This window comes from Suricata suricatta, chromosome 7 (genome assembly GCF_006229205.1).
Source record: "Suricata suricatta isolate VVHF042 chromosome 7, meerkat_22Aug2017_6uvM2_HiC, whole genome shotgun sequence".
Classification (NCBI taxonomy): domain Eukaryota; kingdom Metazoa; phylum Chordata; class Mammalia; order Carnivora; family Herpestidae; genus Suricata; species Suricata suricatta.
Genome location: NC_043706.1, coordinates 43,140,444 through 43,163,694, shown reverse-complemented (window position 1 = coordinate 43,163,694; position 23,251 = coordinate 43,140,444). Strand labels below are relative to the sequence as shown.

General features: G+C 43.0%; 1 protein-coding gene across 7 annotated transcripts in view; it reads left to right on the top strand.

Moving 5' to 3' along the window:
• The window catches only part of PLA2G7 (phospholipase A2 group VII), a 40,064-nt gene that overhangs the window by 13,658 nt on the left and 3,155 nt on the right, over positions 1–23,251 (top strand). For 5 of the 7 annotated variants that reach the window (XM_029945666.1, XM_029945665.1, XM_029945671.1 and 2 more), the window contains 9 exons: positions 9,713–9,855; positions 13,160–13,281; positions 13,715–13,859; positions 15,569–15,662; positions 17,726–17,794; positions 18,643–18,769; positions 19,876–19,989; positions 21,119–21,210; positions 22,633–22,803. In XM_029945666.1, the coding sequence (XP_029801526.1) occupies positions 9,747–9,855; positions 13,160–13,281; positions 13,715–13,859; positions 15,569–15,662; positions 17,726–17,794; positions 18,643–18,769; positions 19,876–19,989; positions 21,119–21,210; positions 22,633–22,803 (1,043 nt within the window). In that variant the 5' untranslated portion in view covers positions 9,713–9,746. The remainder of the gene's footprint in view (positions 1–9,712; positions 9,856–13,159; positions 13,282–13,714; positions 13,860–15,568; positions 15,663–17,725; positions 17,795–18,642; positions 18,770–19,875; positions 19,990–21,118; positions 21,211–22,632; positions 22,804–23,251) is intronic. The other 2 variants (XM_029945668.1, XM_029945667.1) reach the window with 1 other exon arrangement.

The window sequence follows — 23,251 nt, the reverse complement described above, 5'->3', positions numbered from 1 at the left end:
CATTCTTGTTGGTCACAGCTCGGGGAAAGGATGGTGCTCCTGGTGCGTAGAATCCAGGGATGCTGCTAAATGTCTTACAATGTGAGGACAGTTCCCACAAGAAATAATTGGTGGGTCCCAAACATCAGTGGTGCAGAGGATGAGTAACTGCGGGGGGTGGGCGCGGAGCCTGCACTACTGAGGTCGCTTTGCACGGGGCTGGCATTCTCTGCACCTCCTCAGCCCAATGCGATAGGGATTGTGAATTCCATCTCATCAACCAGGAGATTTCGGTTTCAGTGCAAACACTGGCCCATGGATCCTTCTGATCGCAGACTCGGGCCTTTCCTGTTGCCCTTGTCTAGAGCTTGACAGGATCCATGCTGTCCACAAGAGCCCAGGTACACCTGCCCTACAGTGTAGGGCTCACTGCCATTTGCAAACCTGATGGCCTGGTGACCCTGGGGACAAGGTATTTTGATCCCAGCTTGCCCACTAATTTGCTGTGTACTTCCAGGCAAGGTGTTTCCCCTTTCTCTGGGCCTCAGTTTCCCTGTGTCTAAAACAAGGGGATTCGATTAGCACCTCGTGGTTTCACCAGAATTGGAGCAGGTTATGTTCATCTTTATCCAGGCCTCAAAACTGGGCACTCCTTGGAGCATATTGTTCTCTTATTTGTCATCCTACCCCTCAAACTGCCCTCTTCCCCCCCATGCTCCCACACACTATCTCTCTCTCTTTCTTTTAAAATTTTGTTAATGTTTATTTATTTTTGAGAGAGAGAGAGACACACACAGAGTGTGAGCAGGGAAGGAGCAGAGACAGAAGGAGACACAGTATCTGAAGCAGGTTCCAGCCTCTGAGCTGTCAGCACAGAGCCTGATGTGGGGCCTGAACCCACGAACTGCGAGATCATGGCCTGAGCTGAAGTCCGACACTTAACCGACTGAGCCACCCAGGTGCGCCCACACTGTAACTCTCTTAAAAGCCTAGCACAATGCCTGGCTCATGGGCACTAATTTGAAATTGTAAGAACCACAAGCTACTGATTTTTTTTTTAAGAAAATACCTACCCAGACTTTCAGACTAAGTCGAAACACACCTTTCTCCTAAAAGTAGTGCTCCAAAGCAAAGCCCCAAATCCAATATTATCTCTGAATCGGGCCCCAGATCTCTACAGGCCCAGCTTCTTTCTGTCAGGAAGCAGTTTGTGTAGATTTGGTTGCCCAAGGAAAGAGATAGGGTTTTGGGTTTTCCATTCCTGTTGCTTTTTTTTTTTTTTCTTACTCAAGCAGTGCATGTTCACTATTGACAAATTAGAAAATTACATGTAAAAAAAAAAAGAAAACTCGGGAGTGCCTGGGCAGATCAGTTGGTTTCCCATCCGAGTACTAACCAGGCCCGACCCTGCTTAGCTTCTGAGATCAGACGAGATCTGAGATCAGACGAGATCGAGCGCGTTCAGGGTGGTATGGCTGTAGACCAGATCTGTCGGTTAAGTGTTCGACTCCTGGTGTCTGGCCAGGTCTGGTCATGGTCTCACAGTTTCACGAATTCAATCCCCACATCAGGCTCTGTGCTGACAGCATGGAGCCTGCTTGGGATTCTCTCTCTCTCCCCGCCCCTCTCTCTCTGCCCCTCCCCCACTCACACTGTGTGTGTCTCTCTCTCTCAAAATAAAATTTAAAAAACTTTTAAATAAAGAAAACTAAAATCATCTATAATTTTACCACTTAAATATAATCACCTAGAACATTCTAGACTTATCTTCATTTAGACTTTTGCTTCTATTTGTGTATAAACATATATATTTAAATGAACATGAAAGCATACTACACTGATAGTTTCTTTTTGAATACCTCAGAGGCTAGACTTGTTGATCAAACATCTGAAACCTCTAAGTCATTTGAGTCAGGAAAGCTTTCCAAGCCTCAGTGTTTCTAACTGTGAAATGGAGGCAGTAGTACCTGCTAACTCTATTCCTTGCTGTGAGGACTAGTGATTACCTAGATAGTGCGGGCACATATTAGGTAAGATAGTCATTTATACCTCGTATCATTTTTAAAATTTCTTAACCAAATCAGTAATCAAGTTTTAGATTCAGGAGATCTGTGTCGCAGTGAACGTACTTCTTTGTTTATCTTTAGAGTTTCTGCTAAAATTCACGTAAACCAAAACCAAAGCCAACGAGTTGAGACACTGGAAAACTAATTCTCAAGTCTCTTCTCAGATGCCTGTGATACGTTAATCAAGAGCATTCATGGGTACTTGGGAAGCATGCTTCAGCAAGCACTTCTCCTAGGCCAGGGAGTTCTCATTGAGGTTTTAAGAAATTGTAAAACTGGACACCTGGCTGGCTCAGTCTGTAGAGCATGTGGCTATTGATCTCCAGGTTGTGAATTTGAGCCCCACACTGGGTGTAGAGATTACTTAAAAAATAAAATATTTATTTAAAAAAAGATAGGAAATGTAAAACCGATTAAAATGCATTTAAAATTGTGTATCAAAATCCACTTTCTTATTACATTATTCCTTAGCTTTTTGCATAATACCACGAGTTTTGTTTTTGTTTTTGTTTTTGTTTTTTTTTTTGAGAAGAGAACGAGAGAGCTTGCTTGTGAGCTGGGGGAGAGGGTCAGGGGGTGAGAGAATCCTAAGTGGGCTGCATGCTCAGCATGGAGCCTGACGTGGGGATTGATTCCATGACCCTGGGATCATGACCTGAGTTAAAGTCAAGAGTTGGCTGCTCAACCGGCTGAGCCGCCCAAGCATCCCTCACTAGTTTAGTTTTAAAAGGACTTCTTGCCCAGAATTGCCTGTTTCATGTTGCAGGGTGATGACGAAAAGACCACCAACGCCAGATAGAATCAGGGCAAGATTTTGTTTACGGCCAGGCCAAAACTGATCTCCCTGGTGTTAAGGAGCAGAGAATGGCCACAAACAAAGGCGGCAGTGAGATTATATGGACAGAATATGTCAATATTTGGTTAACCAGTTACAATCCATAGCATTCTGTGGTAGCCAACTACACTGTAATACACAAACGCCAGCTTTGGCAGGAACCCACCACCTCAAGGTTCTTTGTCCCTTTAAAATGACCAATCATAGTTAGACATCTAAGATACTGCGAGACAGTGACTAAGCGATTTCTCACCAGTTAACTCTGTCTTTGCCAGGTCTTAGTAAAGGGGTGGGGTTGCTTAACAGAATCTTGAAAAGCAAGTTAGTTGCACCTTAGGGGCTTTCCAGAGCCCCGTTGCTCAACCTTTAATTATTTACCAGAACGGGAATTTAAACTGAACTTATATACAGTAAGCTCTCTGATATCTGATAAATTGACCTATAACATTTCACTCTTAAACCTTTTCAGAGTACTGGCTGATACTCTCCCAAATATAGAGGGGAAAAAATGGTTTCAAAAAAACCAATTTTCCCTTGTTGTTTTTTTTTAATTATGAGAAGTTGCATCCCAAGAACAGAACTGTTTGCACCCCTTAAGTACCGTCCATTCCCTATCTCCCTCAAACACAAAAGTCACGTCACAAACGATACGCCGAACAATTTTGACCCCTGGTTTCTAGAGCATCTCTTCAGGGCGGGACTGAAGGGCAGAGCAGAGCTCGCTCGCTCTTGTCTGAAGCTCGGCGGCCAGGGGGTGCTGGGGTAGCCAGAGTGGATTACTGCCCGCAGGATCTGACTTGCAGGACTTTGAGGAGCCTTTATTCTGAAAAGCATTTCTTCCCAATAGCTTAGGATTGTTTCCTTGAGAGTAAATTTTCAGGGGCTTTTATAGGATGCCTCCAGGAGAGCTTGGTTAAAAGAAAGGGCTGTGATTTGTAAGGTGACGGAGGAAAGGAAAGCTGGAAGTTGATCGAAGAAAGGAAAGCATCATGAGCACACAGTACCTTTCAGCAGCTTGTTAGACTAGGGAGCTGTTACTTTGAGAAACCAAGTGAGGAGCTGAAAGGTGGAACATTTGGTAAGTCTTAAGAGGCAGGCTGTAGATGATAAGAGGTGCCTCTGGCATTATGAGGTTGCTCGTAGCCTGTAGAGAGGAAGGCTGGTGAATACAAAGTTCCCCAAGAAATGCAGGAGAAATTCTAATTATAGTGTTTAGGAGATATTGGAACCCTTAATGAAACCCGTAAGATCTATTCAGCAGAACTACCTATGGACAAAGAAGATGATGACCGACTGAGCGTGACTTCCTGTTTCTATCTCAAGGTCTTGATTGCCCAGTAACTTTTATTTGGATAACATTTATTGAGCAACTACTTAACTTGGGAGCACCACATGGTGCCAGAATTGCAAAATGAGTATGCTAATGTTTGCATCTAGCTACCTGCAAAAACACTGTTTTACATATATCAATCATTTAACCCTGGGTAATACTATTATCATCCTCAGCCCTATTTTACAGACGAGGAAATAAGGGAGAGAGGGATTCCACAGTTTGCAGAGGGTCACACTACCAGGATCCAGGCTGGGATTCAGACCCAGGCAGTTGGGCTGGAGGCGCTAAAACCCACGTAATTGACCCCTACCCACTGCGATGTATCGAGAAGTCACACCTGGTGTGAAATCATCAGGGAATGTGTTTCTGGGCTGCCTGGTAGCCTGTGCCAGAAAGGAAACAGGATCCTCACCCTCCTTAAGGAAACATTTACTCATACTTGCTAGATATGGGTAGCAAGTATCTACTTTTAAGTAGTAAATAAAGACGTCAGTGAGAGCAATCCCTGCCCCGGAGGAGCTCACAGGCGATGGGGTGAAACAGTTCTGTAAAGAGAGCATTGTAGTCGAGGCTGCTAAGTGTCCAAAGCAGGACGTGTACAAGATGCTGCTGGAGCTGAGGAGGGCAGACTTCTGTGTTGCTGGAGGCTCCGGGGCACCGGAGCCTCAGTTCACTGGGGCGGGAGGTGCCTTCACTGGTGCCCTTGAGGAGCCAGGCCCAGAGACAGCCTCCTTTCCTGACTGCAGGCCACCCATGTGATGCTTGTCCACTGCTTTGGACCCAGCTGCCTTGCCTTCAGCTGGGCACAGTGCTGGCATAATTTTTCATCCCACAAAGGACACCAGCTGGAGGCAGCAGTAGAAGGCAGTGCATTCTGTGGCACTGGGGTGGGTGGAAAACGGGGAGGGACCCCATCTGGGTCCTTCTATCACTTGGTACACTGGGGTCAACGGAAGTAGACCTGCCATCCATTCCTGCCCAACAGCGAGTGTGTGATCTCAGACAGGAGCCGTAGCCTTTCTATGTTGCCTTGATCTTCTTCCCCTAAAATGAAAAATGCAGGAACTGAAATTTGCTTCTCTTTGTCCTCTAAATCTTTATTCCCACTACATTTTGTAAATAGTCTGTTACGGCATTTGTCACAATCATTTGAAAGTCTCTCTCTCCACTGGAATTTTAAAAATTTATTTATTTTTTAATGTTTATTTATTATTGAGAGACGGAGAGAGACAGAGCATGAGCAGGGGAGGGGCAGAGAGAGAGGGAGACACAGAGTCTGAAGCAGGCTCCAGGCTCGGAGCTGTCAGCATAGAGCCTGACACAGGGCTTAAACCCAAGAACCGTGAGATCATGACTTGAGCTGAAATCAGATGCCTGAGCCACCCAGGTCCCCCTCCCCAATGGGATTTTTAAAATAAAAATCACATCTATTTAAAACATTTTTTATTTAAAAAGTATTTTTTGAGCATCATTTCCTATTTTATTTTTTTATTATTTTTTAATAGTCTATTTTCAAATTGGTTTCCATAATACACCCAGTGCTTCTCCCCACAAGTGCCCCCCACCATGAGCATACCCCCTTCTCTCCCTCCCCCTCCCCTTCAGTCCATGGTTCGTTTTCAGTATTCAATAGTCTTTCATGATTTGTGTCCCTCACTCTCCCCAGCTCTCTTTCCCCCTTCCCCTCCCTATGGTCCTCTGTTAGGTTTCTCCTGTTAGACCTATGAGTGCAAACATATGGTGTCTGTCTTTCTCTGCCTGACTTATTTTGCTTAGCATGACACCCTCGAGGTCCATCCATTTTCTTACAAATGGCCGTATTTCATTCTTTCTCATTGCCATGTAATACATGTAGACTGATACATTGGAGCTCTTAAAATTAAGTACATGAGTACGTGAACCAATGAATGATTGAATGAGTCAGCCAATCATTGGATTATTTAGAGGACTACTATTTTGAGGATGAGATCAGATAGCACATATAATAAGGTGGTGGAAACCTCTAAATGAAAATGGCAGAGCGTGCATATGTCTCTTGATCATGGGGTGATGAGTTCGAGCCCCATGTTGGGAGTAGAGATTACTTAAATAAGAAGAGTAATAAATAAATTGATAATAATAACTGAATGGTACTCTTTTCATCCCATTGCAGCAGTTTCCAAATGCTACATTCCCAGAGTGGCTGTGTTGGGATCCCCTCAGAAGCTAAAGTGTAGATGCCCCAACATGCCTTCTAAAGATTCTGAGTCAGTAGGTCTGGGGAGCACTCCGGAAGCAGGCAGTATGTTCCAAGGTTCCCCAAGAGCCATTGTAGCTCGCCCAAGGTCAGGGTGAGGACCCTAACATGCTGTTTCACCTCGCCTTCAGTCTGCCCTGCTTCACTGAGGACGGAGGGTGATGGCGCTGGTATAGGTCTGGTAGAAATGTGATGGGGGGAGAGCACCCCAGACGTGCATGGAGGATCTAGCAAAGCCCTTCTGGCAACTGGCTGTCTCTGACTCTTCCTGAGGTTGTTACAGGGAAGATGTGAATACCAACGAGCTGCGGGCAAGCTAATTCTCTTTGGGTTAGTGCAGTGTTATTAAAACTCTCTGTTGATCTCCTTATGTGTTTCCCTTTGCCTTCCTTCTTCCTCATCTTCATCCTCAGTGATTTTCCAAATGGCCAAATGGCGCTCCTCTTACTCACTCATGGGTGGAAGCACCAGGCGTAGATGTTTCTAAAGCCCTCCCTGCCCATGACCCTGTAAATACTTTCTGCGGAGATGTTGTTTGGTGAAAAACCCAGTTGGGATGGTACAACAGAAGGGTGATGGTGGAGGCTGGGGAGCAGATTGCCTGACTTCTGTTTGACTTCTGCTGCTGCTTCTTTGGGAAACTTGGGAGCTGTTTCTCTGGATGTGTACACAGCGCTCTGCCATTTCCAAGGGTGCTGGCATGTTGCTCCAAATATAAATTAGGGCAAGAACGATGAGGCAGAGTCTCATCTCTTTAGGGAACAAGTTCTAGCCCTTTATTAAGTCATCCTTTTTTCAATATTTATTCATTTTTGAGGGGTGGGGAGGGACCGAGTGAGGGAGAGAAAAGATCCAAAGCAAGTGATGATAGCCTGATATGGTCTCGAAACCACGGACCACAAGATCATGACCTGAGCCAAAGTCAGATGCTTAACTGACTGAGTCACTCAGGCACCCCTATTAAGTCATCTTTTCAACCCAGGAAGTTCCTAAACACATTAGCATTGTTAAAATAATTGTTGTGTTCATTCACTTTAGAAGATTATCATTTTAAGGTGAAGTGAAATTGGTGCTGGACAGAGTTGGTGTGCCGTGGTTAAAAGCAGCGCCTCAGAGAGTCTGGGTTCAAGCCCCATCTCCAGCCCTTGCTAGCTGTTTGATTAGGACATGTCAGTTAAATTATCATTGCCTCAGGGGCACCTGGGTGGCTCAGTTAGTTAAGTGTCCGACTTTGGCTCAGGTCATGATCTCATGATTTGTGGGTTTGAGCCCCGCATCAGTCTCTGTGCAGAATGTTTGCTCAGAGCCTGGAACCTGCTTTGGATTCTGTTGTCTCCTTCTCTCTCTGCCCCTCCTCCCCTCACACTCTGTCTCACTCTGTCTCTCAAAAATAAATAAATGTAAAAAAATAAATAAAAAATAAATTATCCTTGCCTCTGAAAAAGAATGAAATCCTGCCATTTGCAGCAACGTGGATGGAACTAGAGGGTCTTATGCTAAATGAAATAAATCAGTCAGAGAAAGACAGGTGTCCTGTGTTTTCACTCATATGTAGAAGTTGAGAAGCTTAACAGGAGACGATGGGGGAAGGGAAAGAAAAAAAATTACAACCAGAGAGGGAGGCAAACCATAGGAGACTCTTAAATACAGAGAACAAACTGAGGGTGGAAGAGGGTGGGGGAAATGGGTGATGGGCATGGACGAGGGCACTTGTTGGGAAGAGCACTGGGTGTTGTATGTAAGTGACGAATCATGGAAATCTACTCCTGAAGCCAAGAGTGCACTGTATACACTGTATGTTAGCCAACCTGACAATGAATTATATAAAAAATGTTTTTTCCTTGCCTCAATTTCCTCATCAATACAACGGGGATACTTAAATGTCTCTCACAGATTGTTTATGGCTGACTGAATAAGAAAGCATGTGCCAGAAACTAAGAAAACTCCTGGGCACATAATAGGCCTGCAAATGTTGGCAATACTATTATTTGTTTAGTGAACAAGCTTTTTTGAGGAACTCCTAAGTGTCATTTTAAATAAAACAGCAAATTATAGTGCTGTATACTCAGATGAAAAGACTCTAAACATATTTATCAATTTAAAAGTGTGACTTGAGGGGCACCTGAGTGGCTCAGTCTGTTAAGCGTCAGGCTTCAGTTCAGGTCATGATCTCACGTTCGTGGGTTCGAGCCCCGCATCGGGCTTTGTGCTGACAGCTAGCTCAGAGCCTGGAGCCTGCTTTGGATTCTCTGTCTCCATCTCTCTCCCTGCCCCTCCCCTGCTCACCCTCTGTCTCCCCCTCTCAAAACTAAATAAACATTAAAAAAATAATAAATAAATAAATAAAAGGGTACCTTGAAATGAAGTTCTGCAAATTGTAAACTATATTTTTATATATTGATATTTGTATGTATACATAGACATGTATGTATTTTACACTATATTCAAGGATAAAAATACATCTGAAAAAAAATCTCTTAGTACATTATTACCAGTGAGGAAGTAATTACATTTTATGAAGGGAGAAATTCTAGAAGGTAAAGGTGATGTACAAATGCAAGATAAACTTTTGCTAGTAAGATGTTAGCATAATGCCACATTGTAATATTTATTATTGTCTTGAGTCTAAAATACTATATGTTGGACTACAGTCATTACTTCCTGAATTCTGTAAACACTTATGCAACACCCACTGCTTGCCAGGCCCCTGTTAGGCCCTGGGAAGAATACCTAAGACCTGACCACCTGACCTTGCTGCCTCTGGGAAGGTTTCAGTGAAGAAGAAGTATTGAGATTACCAAAAATAAAACATCATCAGCACTAGAACAGTCACGGCTGCAGCAATATGATCGTTTTATAATTGTGATGAAAATATTAGTGTTTACCAATGTGCTAGACATGTGTGTGGATAGTATTACAATTGCCGTCCATGATTGCTACAATTATTCTATTTCGATGCTATTTTTTATAACCAAACTAAACTGCTACAGAGTTGGAGACTTAGTGGCCAGAAACCTAATATGACTGCCGCAAAGTGTTATTTCTGCGCTCTGCCATCCGGCATTCCCAAGGATTTGGCCGCCTGGATGCCTTTCAAAACCCCAGCCCTGACAATGCATGTTCCATTTTTTTCCAGGTGCCTTCGTCCCGTAATTATATATAAAATCGTGTTGCTAGTGCTTTAATGTCACTGATTTATCAGCCTATTAAAATCTTCTTGATTGCATGTGTTTTTTTTTTTCTTTTAATAACCTGCCTTGAAGAAGGTTAAGCTGAAACCATTCCTCAGCTTCCAAGATGTCGCCACCCAAATTGCATGCGCTTTTCTGCCTCTGCAGCTGCCTCACACTGGCTCATCCTTTTGACTGGCAAGACCTAAACCCTGTTGCACATATTAGATCATCAGGTAAGAGGCATCTTTGTTCCAGGGCTTGAGTAACTGGCCCATGGCCAGACTGCCCGTGGCCCCAGAGAAGTTGTATGTGCAGACTTCTAACTGCGTTCTGTGGGAAAGAGGCTCATGGAGACCTTCTGTACCCCTGGGGTCGGGGAGAGGGCCTCGCTTTCTCCTCGTTCCCACTGAAACTGAAGAAGCATCCGTCCTTCTCAACATCATGACTGCAGGACAGACCCAAGATGAGGCATTTTCAGACAAACTGCAAGCTCAACTGGCAACCACTGTGGAGAGCTTGCTCAGCGTGGCCTCTGCTCTCCCTCACTGCCCTAGCCCGCTCCCTCTCAGGCGCAGTGACACAAAGCCCCTGTAGTTCCCTCAGAGGTGATCTCAAAACCTGCCCCCACAGAGGTGAAGGAGAGGCAGGGGTCTTGATCGACAGGTGTAGTCCTGGTTAGTCCTGGGGGATGATGTTAGAAGATGGCCATTTAGGGTGTTGGGATCCAGAGGGAAACTGTGTTTTCTACGTTATCACAAGGGGAAGCAGGGACAAGCTGAAGAGCTCCAGGGGAGAATGGACCTACATCTGTTGCTCTCTCTTACCTTGTGGGAGGGACGGAGAGGAGGGGAAGGCTTAGTCCAGCCCAGACGAGGTGGCCAGGGTGGGACAGCCATCTCTAGACAAGTACATCCGCCATGACTGAGAAGGACCTTTCTTGCAAAGACCTTGCTTCTGGGGTTTTGTGAATTCCTGCAAATCCCAGAGCATCGTGATGCATGAACTTCTCTATCCAGCTTCTCCTCAGGTGGGCAGTGTAGGTGGCTTCTGAAACCACAGACCTGGTCACAATGAATCTAGCTGTTCAGGTTTGATGGGCGACTCCATACTGTAACATTCACAAAAGAGCTTTCATAACCTGCACCTGATTAAATAGTGCCCTACTTTGTAGTTGGCAAAGCAAATGCATTGGTAGGAGAGACTATATGTTGTATCTGTATTTACATAAGAAAGGGCATAATATGCCACAGCCGCATTCATGCAACAGCACTTATCAGGAAGTTGAGTCATTGTTGACACACTGGTGATTAAGACAGTGAGCTTGTGATCAAGCTCAAGAGCTTCCAGCCTACTTAAATTAATTTCCCCATTACCTTCTCCAAGGACTGGAAGCGAGTAACATCGTACCTGATGGAGAGATTATCAGCTCAGAGACATTTACATCCTGTACTTTTTATTGGTACAGCATGGGAATTTCAAAATGTGTTTTATATCCCCTCCTGTTTGACAATCATGGAAAAGCTGTCATTGGACTGGCAGAAACTTAAGACCCTAATTATTCATCTTTATAGTCCCAGCATCGAGGCCGATGCCCTATTCTAAATGCTCAAAACTGAATGCATACACATTTTGTAAATTGTTAGAAACCTTTGGTTAACTAAAGGATTAAAATAATAGATGTTTGTTCTTATCCTTCTAATAAATGAGTATATAGAAGCCATGGTTTTGCAAGTAAAGTATGGACCAGAAATATCCTTTTTGTTAATGGAGGACATAACACTGTGTAAGAGAATGTAATATTCCTAGATAGTATACAATCTATCTCAAAACCCAGGAGTGAATATCAGGATCGGCTTCTTCTCATACCTCAGAACATTTCTGGGCGATATCGATGTAAGTTCCACATCTAAATGGCTCCCTGTATCTTAGTGACAGAGGCAGAATGTGATGGAAAGCTCGAAGGAGTCTGTTGAGCAATGAAATTATCTCTCACAGTATCAGGAGGCAAGCTTGAAAAGACAAATAGAAAAGTGGAAGTCTGGATATTATTGATAGTTGGACTCACCATCTTAACAAGTAAATATAGACTTAAGCGAGATTCAGAAAGGAGAACAGGTAAAAGTGCAGGTGTGCTGAAGAGTTTGGGCACGAAAGAAGGAGAAACAGTCTCAAGAGTGAGTGGGTAAAAGAATATATACCATAAAGGGTTAGCTGCAGAAGAGAGCCAGGTGGCCGTAGAAAAGCGTAGCTCAGCTAACTTTCACAAAGATTCATGGAGCACCAGCTATGTGCCACCATTAAGATCTAAGGATACAAAGGTATACAGCTCTTAAGAAATAGCCTAGTGTGGGAAACAAGAGTATGCAAACACATAAGTTTAATATGATAGGATGAGAATGATAAAAATACATAGAGGAACTGATTTAATACTGAGAATGAAATGATCAAGTCTGGGGAATGAGGGAAGGCTTCAGAGAAGACCTGACATCTGATTTGCCCCTGGGATTTCCAACACAGGGAGCAGACTTTATAAAGGTGCAAAGGCATCGAACATCTCAGTGCATAGCTTAGAAGTGCTGGAGCTCTTGGAGGCAGGTGAAGGAAAAGCTGAAGGGTACAAGGCAGTAGACCTTCAGTTCACAGAGGCTCTTTCTCACAGCGCCCAAGAACTTGGGATTTAGCTTATGCACCTATGAAATCTACACATTTCAACTCCAGAACACTTGAAGGATATAGGCCACATTTGTGCCTCAAGTACTGGTGGAAGTAGCTTAGGAAGGCATGTGTAGATTTAAATACCACCTAAAACTGCCTTCCAAAAAGATTTCAATTTATTCCTCCTTCAGAAATAACCACTTAGTGATTAGAAGCCATTGAAAATTTTTAAGAAGAGTTGCCTGGTGAAATGTGAAGGATGTATTTGAAGGGGTCAAGATCCAAGATGAATAGGACAGTTAGGAGAGATGACAACTGTCTGGTCAAGAGATCTTGGAAGTGTAAATAGACAGTTGAACTAGGAGATCAGGACTGTACTAGAGAGAGAATTTTAAGCTAAAAACAAATGTTAGAAATTGAGACCAGTTGGATTCAGGGAGTTGATGAGAAGGACATAAGACGATGATTCCCAGGTTTCTGACTTGGGATACACAGGTAGGGAATGTTGGAGTTGCAGGCTGTGTGGCTGGAGGATGAGGAAGGAGAGTTGGGAGATGGCCATTCTGTCTTATTTTGGACCATTCCTTGATGTTCCTAAGGGAAAGATAGCAGGTAGAGGCACCCAACGAGAAGGCTGTAAGTATCAGGAGATGATCGTCCTAAGCATCTTAGAAGACGTTTAATTCTATCTTTATCCCCACACACTGCTTACATCAGTCCTTTAATAATGATTTCCGTTTTTTAATAGTTAGGTAAAGAAATGAAGGAGGACAAAAACTAAGGAGTGTAACTTGATTCACTTAGAATTTCCTTTTGCGTAATAAAAGTCCGGCTTGTAATTAATGGACGACAGTGAGATAATACTTACCTTTTTCTTTCCAGCATGGGTCAATAAAATACAAGCTCTGATGGCTGCTGCAAGTGTAGGCCAAACTAAAATTCCCAGAGGAAATGGATCTTATTCTGTCGGGTGTACAGACTTGATGTTTGATTATACTAATAAGGTAATGCTTTGATTAATACCACTCATCTTTGTGTTCTGACATTGACCCTTCCTGTAGCCCCCTAGAAGGTTTTGAAACTTGCTCTTGCCCTATGAATGACTCATTCTGTCATGTATGTTGTTCCATAGGAAGGCCTTGTGCTAATTAAGTCATTTCCAGATTCGTTACTGTCATCTGATTAATTTATTTATAAACTTCTATTTCCCCCTTCCTTAATGGTTGAAACCAGCCTGCTCATGCTTTCTTTTCATTCAGAAATCATATTTCACTTCTCTTTCCACTGTATTCAGTCACCACAGTAGCTTAAAAAGTTCTCTCTGGACCTCTTTGTGAACAACCAAGGTATCCCCACTGATTCGATATCCAAAATAACTAGTGGGACATAATGGAGAAGCAACCTCACTAAAAGTACACTGATTTCTTTCCTTTCTAGGGCACCTTCTTGCGTTTGTATTATCCATCCCAAGAGGAGGACTACTCTGACACCCTTTGGATCCCAAACAAAGAATATTTTTTTGGTCTTAGTAAATTTCTTGGAACACACTGGCTTATGGGCAAAATATTGAGCTTCTTTTTTGGTAAGATTTCTGTCGATCCTGCTTCGGCAGGCTCTAGAATATGCGAAAACCTTGAAAACAGCATAAGTTTCTGGCAAAGATCAAAGTAGATTTTCTCCAGTCTAAACTTGTAAGATGACAAATTATTTCTTAAAAGCCCAGGCAACTCTCTGAGAATCAGGGGTTCTCATTTTGTTTGTTCTGCATATATTGGGGTATGTGGATGTAGTGAAAGTATTTGACTTTTGGTTTGGCTGTAATATCTGCCTATGGTTGGTCTTCAATATTCCTGCGTATATACTGTGAGGGAGCAATAGTCTGAAGAGTAAGTAGCAGGCGGACTGACGTCACCACTGCCCTGTATGCTCTGTACAAAAGTGAAAACGAATTTCTCACCTGTCATAAATGATGAGACTCCGCTGTCATTCCCATCATCCACCCCCAAGGGACCAGCCTCTCTCAGCAAGACAATCTGATGTGCATTCCCCACTTCATTTGTCTACACATAACTAATATAGACATTTCCTTCCTCATCTGTTTGACCAGACACTACTGTTGGGCTGGCATTCACTACGTCTTCAATTTCCCTCTCAAAACTACCTGCAACTTTTGGCATTCGTTGGAACATCTCCTTGGAGTTTTCCAAAAAAAACCACTAATAACAGAAGTGATGGAACCATAACTGACACCTCTTTATCGTGCTGAATAAGTTATAAGTCACTTCCACAGCAGTCATCACATTCATGCTTTATGACTGCATCTCCATCTTGTTTTTATTTTTTATTTTTTTAATGTTTTTTATTTATTTTTGAGAGACAGAGAGAGACAGTGTGAGAAGGGGAGGGTCTGAGAGAGAGGGAGATACAGAATCTGAAGCAGGCTCCAGGCTCTGAGCTAGCTGTCATCACAGAGCCCGACGCGGGGCTCGAACCCACAAACCGTGAGATCATGACCGTAAGATCAGACACTCAACTGACTGAGCCACCCAGGCCCCCCTGCATCTCCATTTTATACATGAGAAAATGAAACACAAATAACTGATAGTCGTAATGACAATAGTAATGGAGAAGTGAACCAAGGGAAAACAATGTCTTCCACGTTGTGAGCCCTTTCTTACAGCACGGGATGAGTACTTCACATATATTACTTGTGTAGATAACATTCTCACAAAAGCCCTATCAGACATCATTTCCTCTACTGTGCAAAAGAGGAATCTGAGACTCAGAGTTCTTGTAACTTGCTCAAGGTTAGTAGTAAGGAGCAGAGCTGCATCTAAAGCCACATCTGAGTATGAAGTCAGTGGTCTGTTTATCTTGATCATGACCAAATTAGTACAGAATGAGAGGAGATTGGAAGATGCTGGGTCTCAGGGTAATGCTCCTGAGGTTTATTGGGTCAGTTTGGTTTCAGAATATTCCCTTTGAAGTTTTGCCAAACCTGGATTAGAATTCAGGAACAGCCTCTCAATACATCTGGGAGGAAGAGGAAAGTGTCTCACCCTCAGTCCAGAGCTGGCAGTGGAAACTGGTAATTAATGATTTTATGGTCTTAGGAAAAACTACATGCCTTGGGTGGTAAGTAGCTAGTAGCGGACTTTTTAATGAATTTACTATTAGTACATAAAAACATAAATATAAATCCCATGAGTCAGGAATTCTACTAAGATGTAAATTAGCCAGCAACATTCAAGTCAGAGCAAACACTAATTATAATCTCTCATTGTTGTCTAGGTTCAATGACAACTCCTGCAAACTGGAATTCCCCTCTGAGGACTGGAGAAAAATATCCACTAATAGTTTTTTCTCATGGTCTTGGAGCATTCCGGTAATGTGTGAGAGGAAAAATTTTAACCGCTAATGTCCAATGACATCTCTCCCTCACCCCACCCAAGAAGAGCAGAGTTTGGAGTATCATCTCACCCCTGCCTTGGAGGAATTGGAGTTCCTCAAATGTTGGCCATGGTCACTTGATTGGTCCAGCCCTATCTTGTCATGTAGTTTGTTCTCTTCTTCCAGCTCATGGGGATTAGCCCCATGAGGTGGAGAGAAAGGGTTGCATTTTGGGCCATCACCCTTTATTATAATACACTCTCAGAACCATCCCTTGGGTTAGTTCAGGTCATCTTAGAAGTGGACACCAAGATTGGGTTGGCTGTAAAAGACATTTGTGGAGAGAAATGCCCATGAAGGATAGAGGGAACAGAGCAGGAAAAGACAGGGAGAATCTTCAGACCATGATGCAGGTTGGACACATGGAAAGGAGATGGGGAATGGAGAGACTGGGTATGTAGAATCTCAGATTACAGCACAGTTCTAGGAGAGATTGGAACAGGCCAGTTGAGGGAGTGCTTAACTTGAAGTTGCTCATCAAAGGAGCCTTGCGTCTCACAGGAATGGGTCTACATTGGTACCCACGCCATGCCCAGTCACTGGGTGCAGCCCCCAGAAATCTTAGCTGGTGGTGGTGGATCCAGAGGGGAAGGGGCTCAGTGGGGTCTTTAGTCAACTACACTCTTTGTGGCATGATCTCTGAGTGGCACATTTTCATGACTTCCACACTCTCTCCCCTTCTATCTTGTCAACTCCCCACCTTTCTTTCTACTTCAGACGATTATAAGACTTTCAGAAAATAAAAGGTGGATTTAAGTTGGCCAGAAGTTGGGTAACATCTGCAAAAAGAAATTATCTTTAGTACTTTAATTGTAGCTGTTTATTTGATTCCTACCAGACCAGCGGTTGGCAAGTTAGAATCTGAGGACCCAATCTAGCTGGCTGCTTATTTCTATAAATAAAGCTTTATTGAAACACATCCACACTCATTCATATTTCACATTGTCTGTGGCTACTTTTGTCCTATGACAGCAGAGTTGAGTAGCTGTGACAGATACCGTATGGCCTTTTAAGCTGGGAATGTTTACTTTCTGACTTTTTACAGAAGTGATTTGTTGATACCTCTGCTGGACCCATTTCCCCTTTCTGAGTAGGTTGCGTATCTTCAACAACAGAAGACAGTTCCTACTACCTCTCGTTGGTTCCCTATTACCAGTTCCTATTGAATGCATGATTTGAGAAGATTGCCTAGAATGAGGAATCGAAAGGGGTGAATACAGCTACTTAGTACATGATTGTTTCCAATCATTTAAAAAAATAACAGTTGACACATGTTCAGCCTTTCCCGTGTTTTAGATATGGTTATAAGCCCTGAAAATGTATTAATTTACTTAATCCTTATAATAATCCCATTAGATACTGTAGTGTTACACAGGACAGATAAGTGACTTATCTGAGTCAGACAGCTAAAAAGTGGCAGATTCAAACGTCGTGGTCAGATAGCAGGTCGTGTTCTCTTAGGCACCACACTGCACGGCCTTCCTACATATGCTGTCTTAGCAAAACCTTGTAACTGTTCTAAAGCAAAGGCTTTGTAAGTCCCATTTTATAGGCGCAAAGAATTGAGTAACGTAATTACCTAAAGTTATATAGCTGGTCAGTGGTAGGACCAAGATTAGAATCCAGAGCTCTCAAAGGCACCATGTAGAATTGCTGCATCAGGGCTTCTCAGCCTCGGGACTACTGACATTTTGCAGAATTTCTTATTGTGGAGTGCAGTCCTGTGCACTGTCGGATTTTTAGCAGCATCCTTCTACCTGCTGGATGCCAACAGCACCTTCTGCCCAATCATGATAATGAAATCACCTCCAGACATTGTCAAATATCCTTGAGAGGCCGAAGTGCCCCCTTTGAGAACCACAGCGCTCTGGTCCACCCCTGGGCACCACCACAGGGGGTGATGGCCTCTGCATTCCCAGGTTTGTTAGTGGACCCCGCCTAAGCGTGACAACTATTTCAATGCTTCCCTTTCTTTGTTGTTTTGTTTTTGTTTCGAAGGACAATTTATTCTGCTATTGGCATTGATCTTGCATCTCACGGGTTCATAGTTGCTGCTGTAGAACACAGGTAGGCCACCCGGGCTCTGGCTTTCAAAAAGATTTGTAAAAAATATCAATGACATTGTCAACCCTGGTTACATGATGAGGGGGAAAAAAGGTAACGGAGTTAAATTGTCAAGAGTTGAAAGCCTGAAAGCCAGGTAGCATTGCTAGAGTGTTCACTGCGCCGTGTTCATGCACCATCATTTAACCTGTGGAACAACCCTCTGAAATGGTTACTATTATCACTGCTCTAAGGAGGAGGAAAAACGCAGCTGGGAAAGGTTGAGTAATCTGCTGTAAACCAGACAGCGAAAAAATGGCAGCACTGGGATTGGACTCCACGCGTGCTTTTGGAGGGGCCTCCTAGAACAATGGCGATAGAATGCCTTGATTTGACCCACAGCAATAGCTTTTTCTTAGAACTCCCTTGGGAGCCTCTTTGGTTTTATTTTTTTTTTAACATAATGTTTGTCAAGTTAGAGAACATACTATGTATACAGTGTGCTCTTGGCTTCGGGAGTAGATTCCCGTGATTCACCGCTTGTATACAACACCCAGACTCATCCCAGCGCGTGCCCTCGTCCGTGCCCCTCACCCATTTCCCCCTCTCCCCCACAGTTTGTTCTCTGTTTAAGAGTCTGTATGGTTTACCTCCCACTCTGTGTGTTATTTTTTCCCTCCCCTGCCCCGTGGTGTTCTGTTAAGTTCCTCACATTCCACGTATGAGTGAAAACGGTTTTAAAACAAATGTAGAGTGGAAGAAGAAAGGGAAGTCAGAAAGATCCGAGTGAAGTGGGGGATGGGGAGGAGGAGCATGGAGGGGATGAAGAAGAGGAGGGGCCAGTGTAAGTAATTGATTTGTTTGTGCTGTAGAGATGGATCTGCATCTGCGACTTACTACTTCAAGGACCAGTCTGCTGTAGAAATAGGGAACAAGTCTTGGCTCTACCTTAAAACCCTCAGACCAGGGGACCAGGAGGTGCCTCTTCGAAATGAGCAGGTACATTGCAGCAACAGCGGGAGGCATGGTGACTGAAAATCCTATGCACAGTGGTGATGCTTGCTGATTTAATTTACACCTGGCAAGGGGTCCTCCTCGCTCTCCTGTTTCCCATTCCCAAAAGGCCTGTCAGAAGGTTCTTGGAGCAAGACTGTTCCCTTAATGAGAAGTCTGGATCATAGTAAAAACAAAGATAAACATAAAAATCTTGAGAGATGAGTAAATATTCAGAAATCATTTGCATTAGAACTTCTACTTTTAGAATCTCAGGGGTGCTAGAAAAGAAATTCATAAATACCCTCCTTTCCAAGACAATATAAAAACACTGCTTTTCAGAGAAGCAGTATAGAATAGTATTAAGACTGCAATAGTATTAGAATGCAAATAAAAAAATTTTTTTGGTGTTTATTTATTATTGAGACAGAGACAGAGCACGAGTGGGGGAGGCACAGAGAGAGAGGGAGACACAGAATCCAAACCAGGCTCCAGGCTCTGAGCTGTCAGCACAGAGAGTGATGCGGGGCTTGAATCCACAAACTGTGAGATCATGACCTGAGCCGAAGTCAGATGCTTAACCCACTGAGCCACCCAGGCGCCCTAGAATGCAAATTTCTATGTTTAAATCCTGATGCCGGCACTTCCTAGTGGGGTGATCTCAGAGAAACGACTTACTCTATTTTGCTTCTGTGTTTAATCTGTTACAAAGTAGTGAATAATTACATATTTTGCTCACAGGGTATCTGGAAAATTAAGTGAAATAGAGCCTACTGGCTTCCACCTGTGTGCCGAGCTTCCCAGTGGGTGTTTTGCATATGTCATTGCATTTAACGCCACCCACATTTCACTGAGGTAGGCATTATTATACAATAAATGGAAGCTCAGAGAGGTTAAGGAGATCATCTGAGGTCACTCAGCGGGTAAGCAGCAGAGCCAGGATTTGGACTCAGCTGTAACTACACTTGGTTGTGTTCCAGCCACTGATCACTTAGACATGTCTAGTGTATGAGCAGTCACCTGTTTTTCCCACACGCAACTCCTATGCAAACTCTAAAATAAGTATTGCAACTTCTTTACTTGCCATTTCCTTTTTCTAATCATCATATTAGGTGCACCAAAGGGCAAAGGAGTGTTCCCAAGCTCTCGATTTGATTCTGGACATTGATTGCGGAAGGCCCGTGAAGAATGTGTTAGATGTCGAGTTTAATGTGGAACAGCTGAAGGTGAGCTTTAGAAAAGTCACTTCTGTTGTCCGGTAGTTCTTTATTGTTCCTTATCATCTGCTGTTCTGCTGTAAGGCATCGAACAACATGACAAAGGGCTGCACATTTTTTAAAAAGTGTATGTAAAGTATTATAGTGATGAGGAATGCACTAAGTTGAGCTATAGATGAACTTGCCCACAGTCAGCTTTGAGCTACAAAAACAGCCATTTCTGTGGTTCAACTCAAGACCTCCAGTGCTGTAATTTCTTGGGTGGCTTCTGTATATTGCTGAACTTGATCCTGAAATAGTGGTCACAAGTTTTAAGCAGAACATGGAGAGGCAGTGGAAGAATATCGAAGCGGAGAGCATGAACAAAGCCCCAGGGGCGTGTGTGGAGGACGGAGGACGGGAAGGGGAGGGGAGTAGGTAGAAGTGCTTCCATCTGGGGAGAAGATGACAGTCTGTTCTCTCGACCCGGCGAAGAGTTTCTTGTCCCTCGACCACCTGCTCCTTCTCCTGTCTCCCTGGTTTTGTACATGTTGTCCCCTTGGCCTGACACACTCTTCTCCCTGAGTCCTGCTTAATCTTCAACTCAAGTCAGGCATCAATCATCTCCTCCAAGAAGCTTTCTTGGACCCCATAGTCACCCCCACCCACCACCCCTGGACTGGTGAGCGATCTGTCACACTCCTGACTCCTTCGCCCCACCCTGTTGTATCTGCATCATGTCTCTGTATCCTGATAGCCTGGGAGCTCATTGAAAATGAACTTACGGTGCCTGGTGCTCAACAGGTGCTCAACAGATACTTACGGAATGAACAAACTAATTAAATGTGGACAGGGGAGAGGCAGAAGCCAGCAATGATGTGAGTGTTGCAGGTGTGGGTGCCTAGGAATGTTACGTCCACTTCTGAACTTCTATGAATGCTCAGTGTGTGTGTGTGTGTGTGTGTGTGTTGTGTATATGTCTATACACATGTGTACATATGTGTGTATCTGTATGTATGTATGTATATATTTTATAAGAAATCAAGATACTTAACCATGCCGATGAAATGATTAATAATTTTATAACTGAAAAACTAATTTGGTCTATTCTAACCACCTGTGAGATAGTTATGAATATATATCATGCTTTTTCATATAGGACTCTATTGACAGGAATAAATTGGCGGTAATTGGACACTCTTTTGGTGGAGCTACAGTTATTCAGACTCTTAGTGAAGACCAGAGATTCAGGTAAGAGGAGGCAAAGAGAGAAAACGGTATGCTGTTGGAAGAGAGGAAGTGATAACCCATGTGAGATAGAGTGTTTATCACATTCTTAATGAGGAAGGGACTCTTCAGGGTTTAAAAGTCTGTTTTGTTTTTTTTTTTTTTTTGCCTCCATAAAGTACTCTATGTGAATTTTCCTAGAGAGAAATACTCTGCTTCTCTTGCTATTAAAATCTCCCCCATTCCTATATATTTCCCCTCATCATTCTTATTTATCTGATTAAGGACTTGACATTTTCACTTGGAAATTTATCTTTACATATAATTCCATTTTATTATTATTATTTTTTTTAATGTTTATTTTTGAGAAAGAAAGAGAGAGCATGTGTAGGGGAGGAACAGAGAGAGGGAGACACAGAATCCAAAGCAGGCTTCAGGCTCTGAGCTGTCAGCACAGAGCCCGACGTGGGGCTTGAACCCACAAACTTTGAGATCATGACCTGAGCCAAAGTCGGATATTTAACTGACTGAGCCACTTGGGTGCCCCGTGATACATTTTATTTATGACATATGATTATGATATTGGTAGTGTATCTTATAGTATTTCTAGACTTCCTCAATATGCAGGGCACTTTCCCACCATCCTTAAGATGGACAAAGGTCTTAAATTACACTTATTTGGGTGAGAGTCAGGACCAGAGCCCAGTCTTCTAAGTTGAAGAAATACTTTCTTTCTGGAACTATGTCATCACAGACTATTGAGATCATGTAGAGTCAACCTGTAAGAAAATGGGTAGGATCCTTTCGGAAATTTCATCTCACATTTCTTACTTAAAATTCGTTTCCATATAAGGGGATTATTTTGGTTTGCCCATTGAGCTCATTAAATGGAATGTCCAAAAGGTCCAAGAACAGGATAAACTTATTTTTAAAAAGAAAGTTACATTTTCGGATGATATGCCCCCTATGTTTTTCTTCAACCCCCAGACATCTTTACAGGTGTTATACCTCAAAGCAATTGGTCCAACAGTTACTCTGGAAAAGGCATCATAAATCAACTACAGAGAGTCCAGAAGTTCTGGAAACAGGGGCAATAGTGCATACATTGTATTTTTTCAGACACCCTTCAGTTCTGCAGAAATTACTACTTGTTTAAGAACTTTTTTGAAAACAGTGTCACAAGAATGAAAAAAAAATTAAACATATTCTATCTTTCTAAAGGTCATAATTCCTAAATGTCTCCTACTAAATAAAATGATTATGTGATTCCAAGTCAGCTGCCTTTATAAAGCGAATCATATTCCTTTCCCACACTGATATGATGCCAGTGAGATTAACCCATAGTAAACCAGTGTGGTGTGTGTCTCTCGGTCCTGGCGGCGTTCGGAATTCGGGAGGCAGCCAGTGTGTAGGCAGCCTTGTTTATCATTGTCAACAAACCCGCAGGTGCGGCATTGCCTTGGATGCATGGATGCTTCCACTGGGTGATGAAGTATATTCCAGAGTTCCTCAGCCTCTCTTTTTTATCAACTCAGAACGGTTCCAATATCCTGCTAATATCATGAAAATGAAAAATTTGTACTTACCTGGCAAAGAAAGAAAAATGATTACAATCAGGTAAGTGTTCAGTGATTTAGTTCATCAGAAACGTGAAACTTGGATAAACGTCAAAAGATCCCATTGGGTAGCCGTCAGAGTTGTTAAATTCATTGTTTAGACTTTCAGTAAGGCAGAATATTAGATAATTTCAGGATCTAAGTGCACTTGTGTTTACTCTTTTTTAAAATGCAAATGTTTTGAGTAGTGGTAACATATGTCATTCATATACTAACCATTAAAATTTGCATTAGGATACATGCTATTTTTTACGGGAACACAAGAGCAGCGTTATGCATTTTGGGGGAGGGGTAGGGAGAAGCTAGGCTTGGAACTCTTTGGGAAAAAAGAGCGTCTGTTGAGATCGGCAATGTGTTTACCTGTTTAGAAAGAATATGAATTTATAAATTCCCAAAAGTTATAATGGGAATTCGAGCATCAGCGATATGCTTATATCATGGATGTGAAA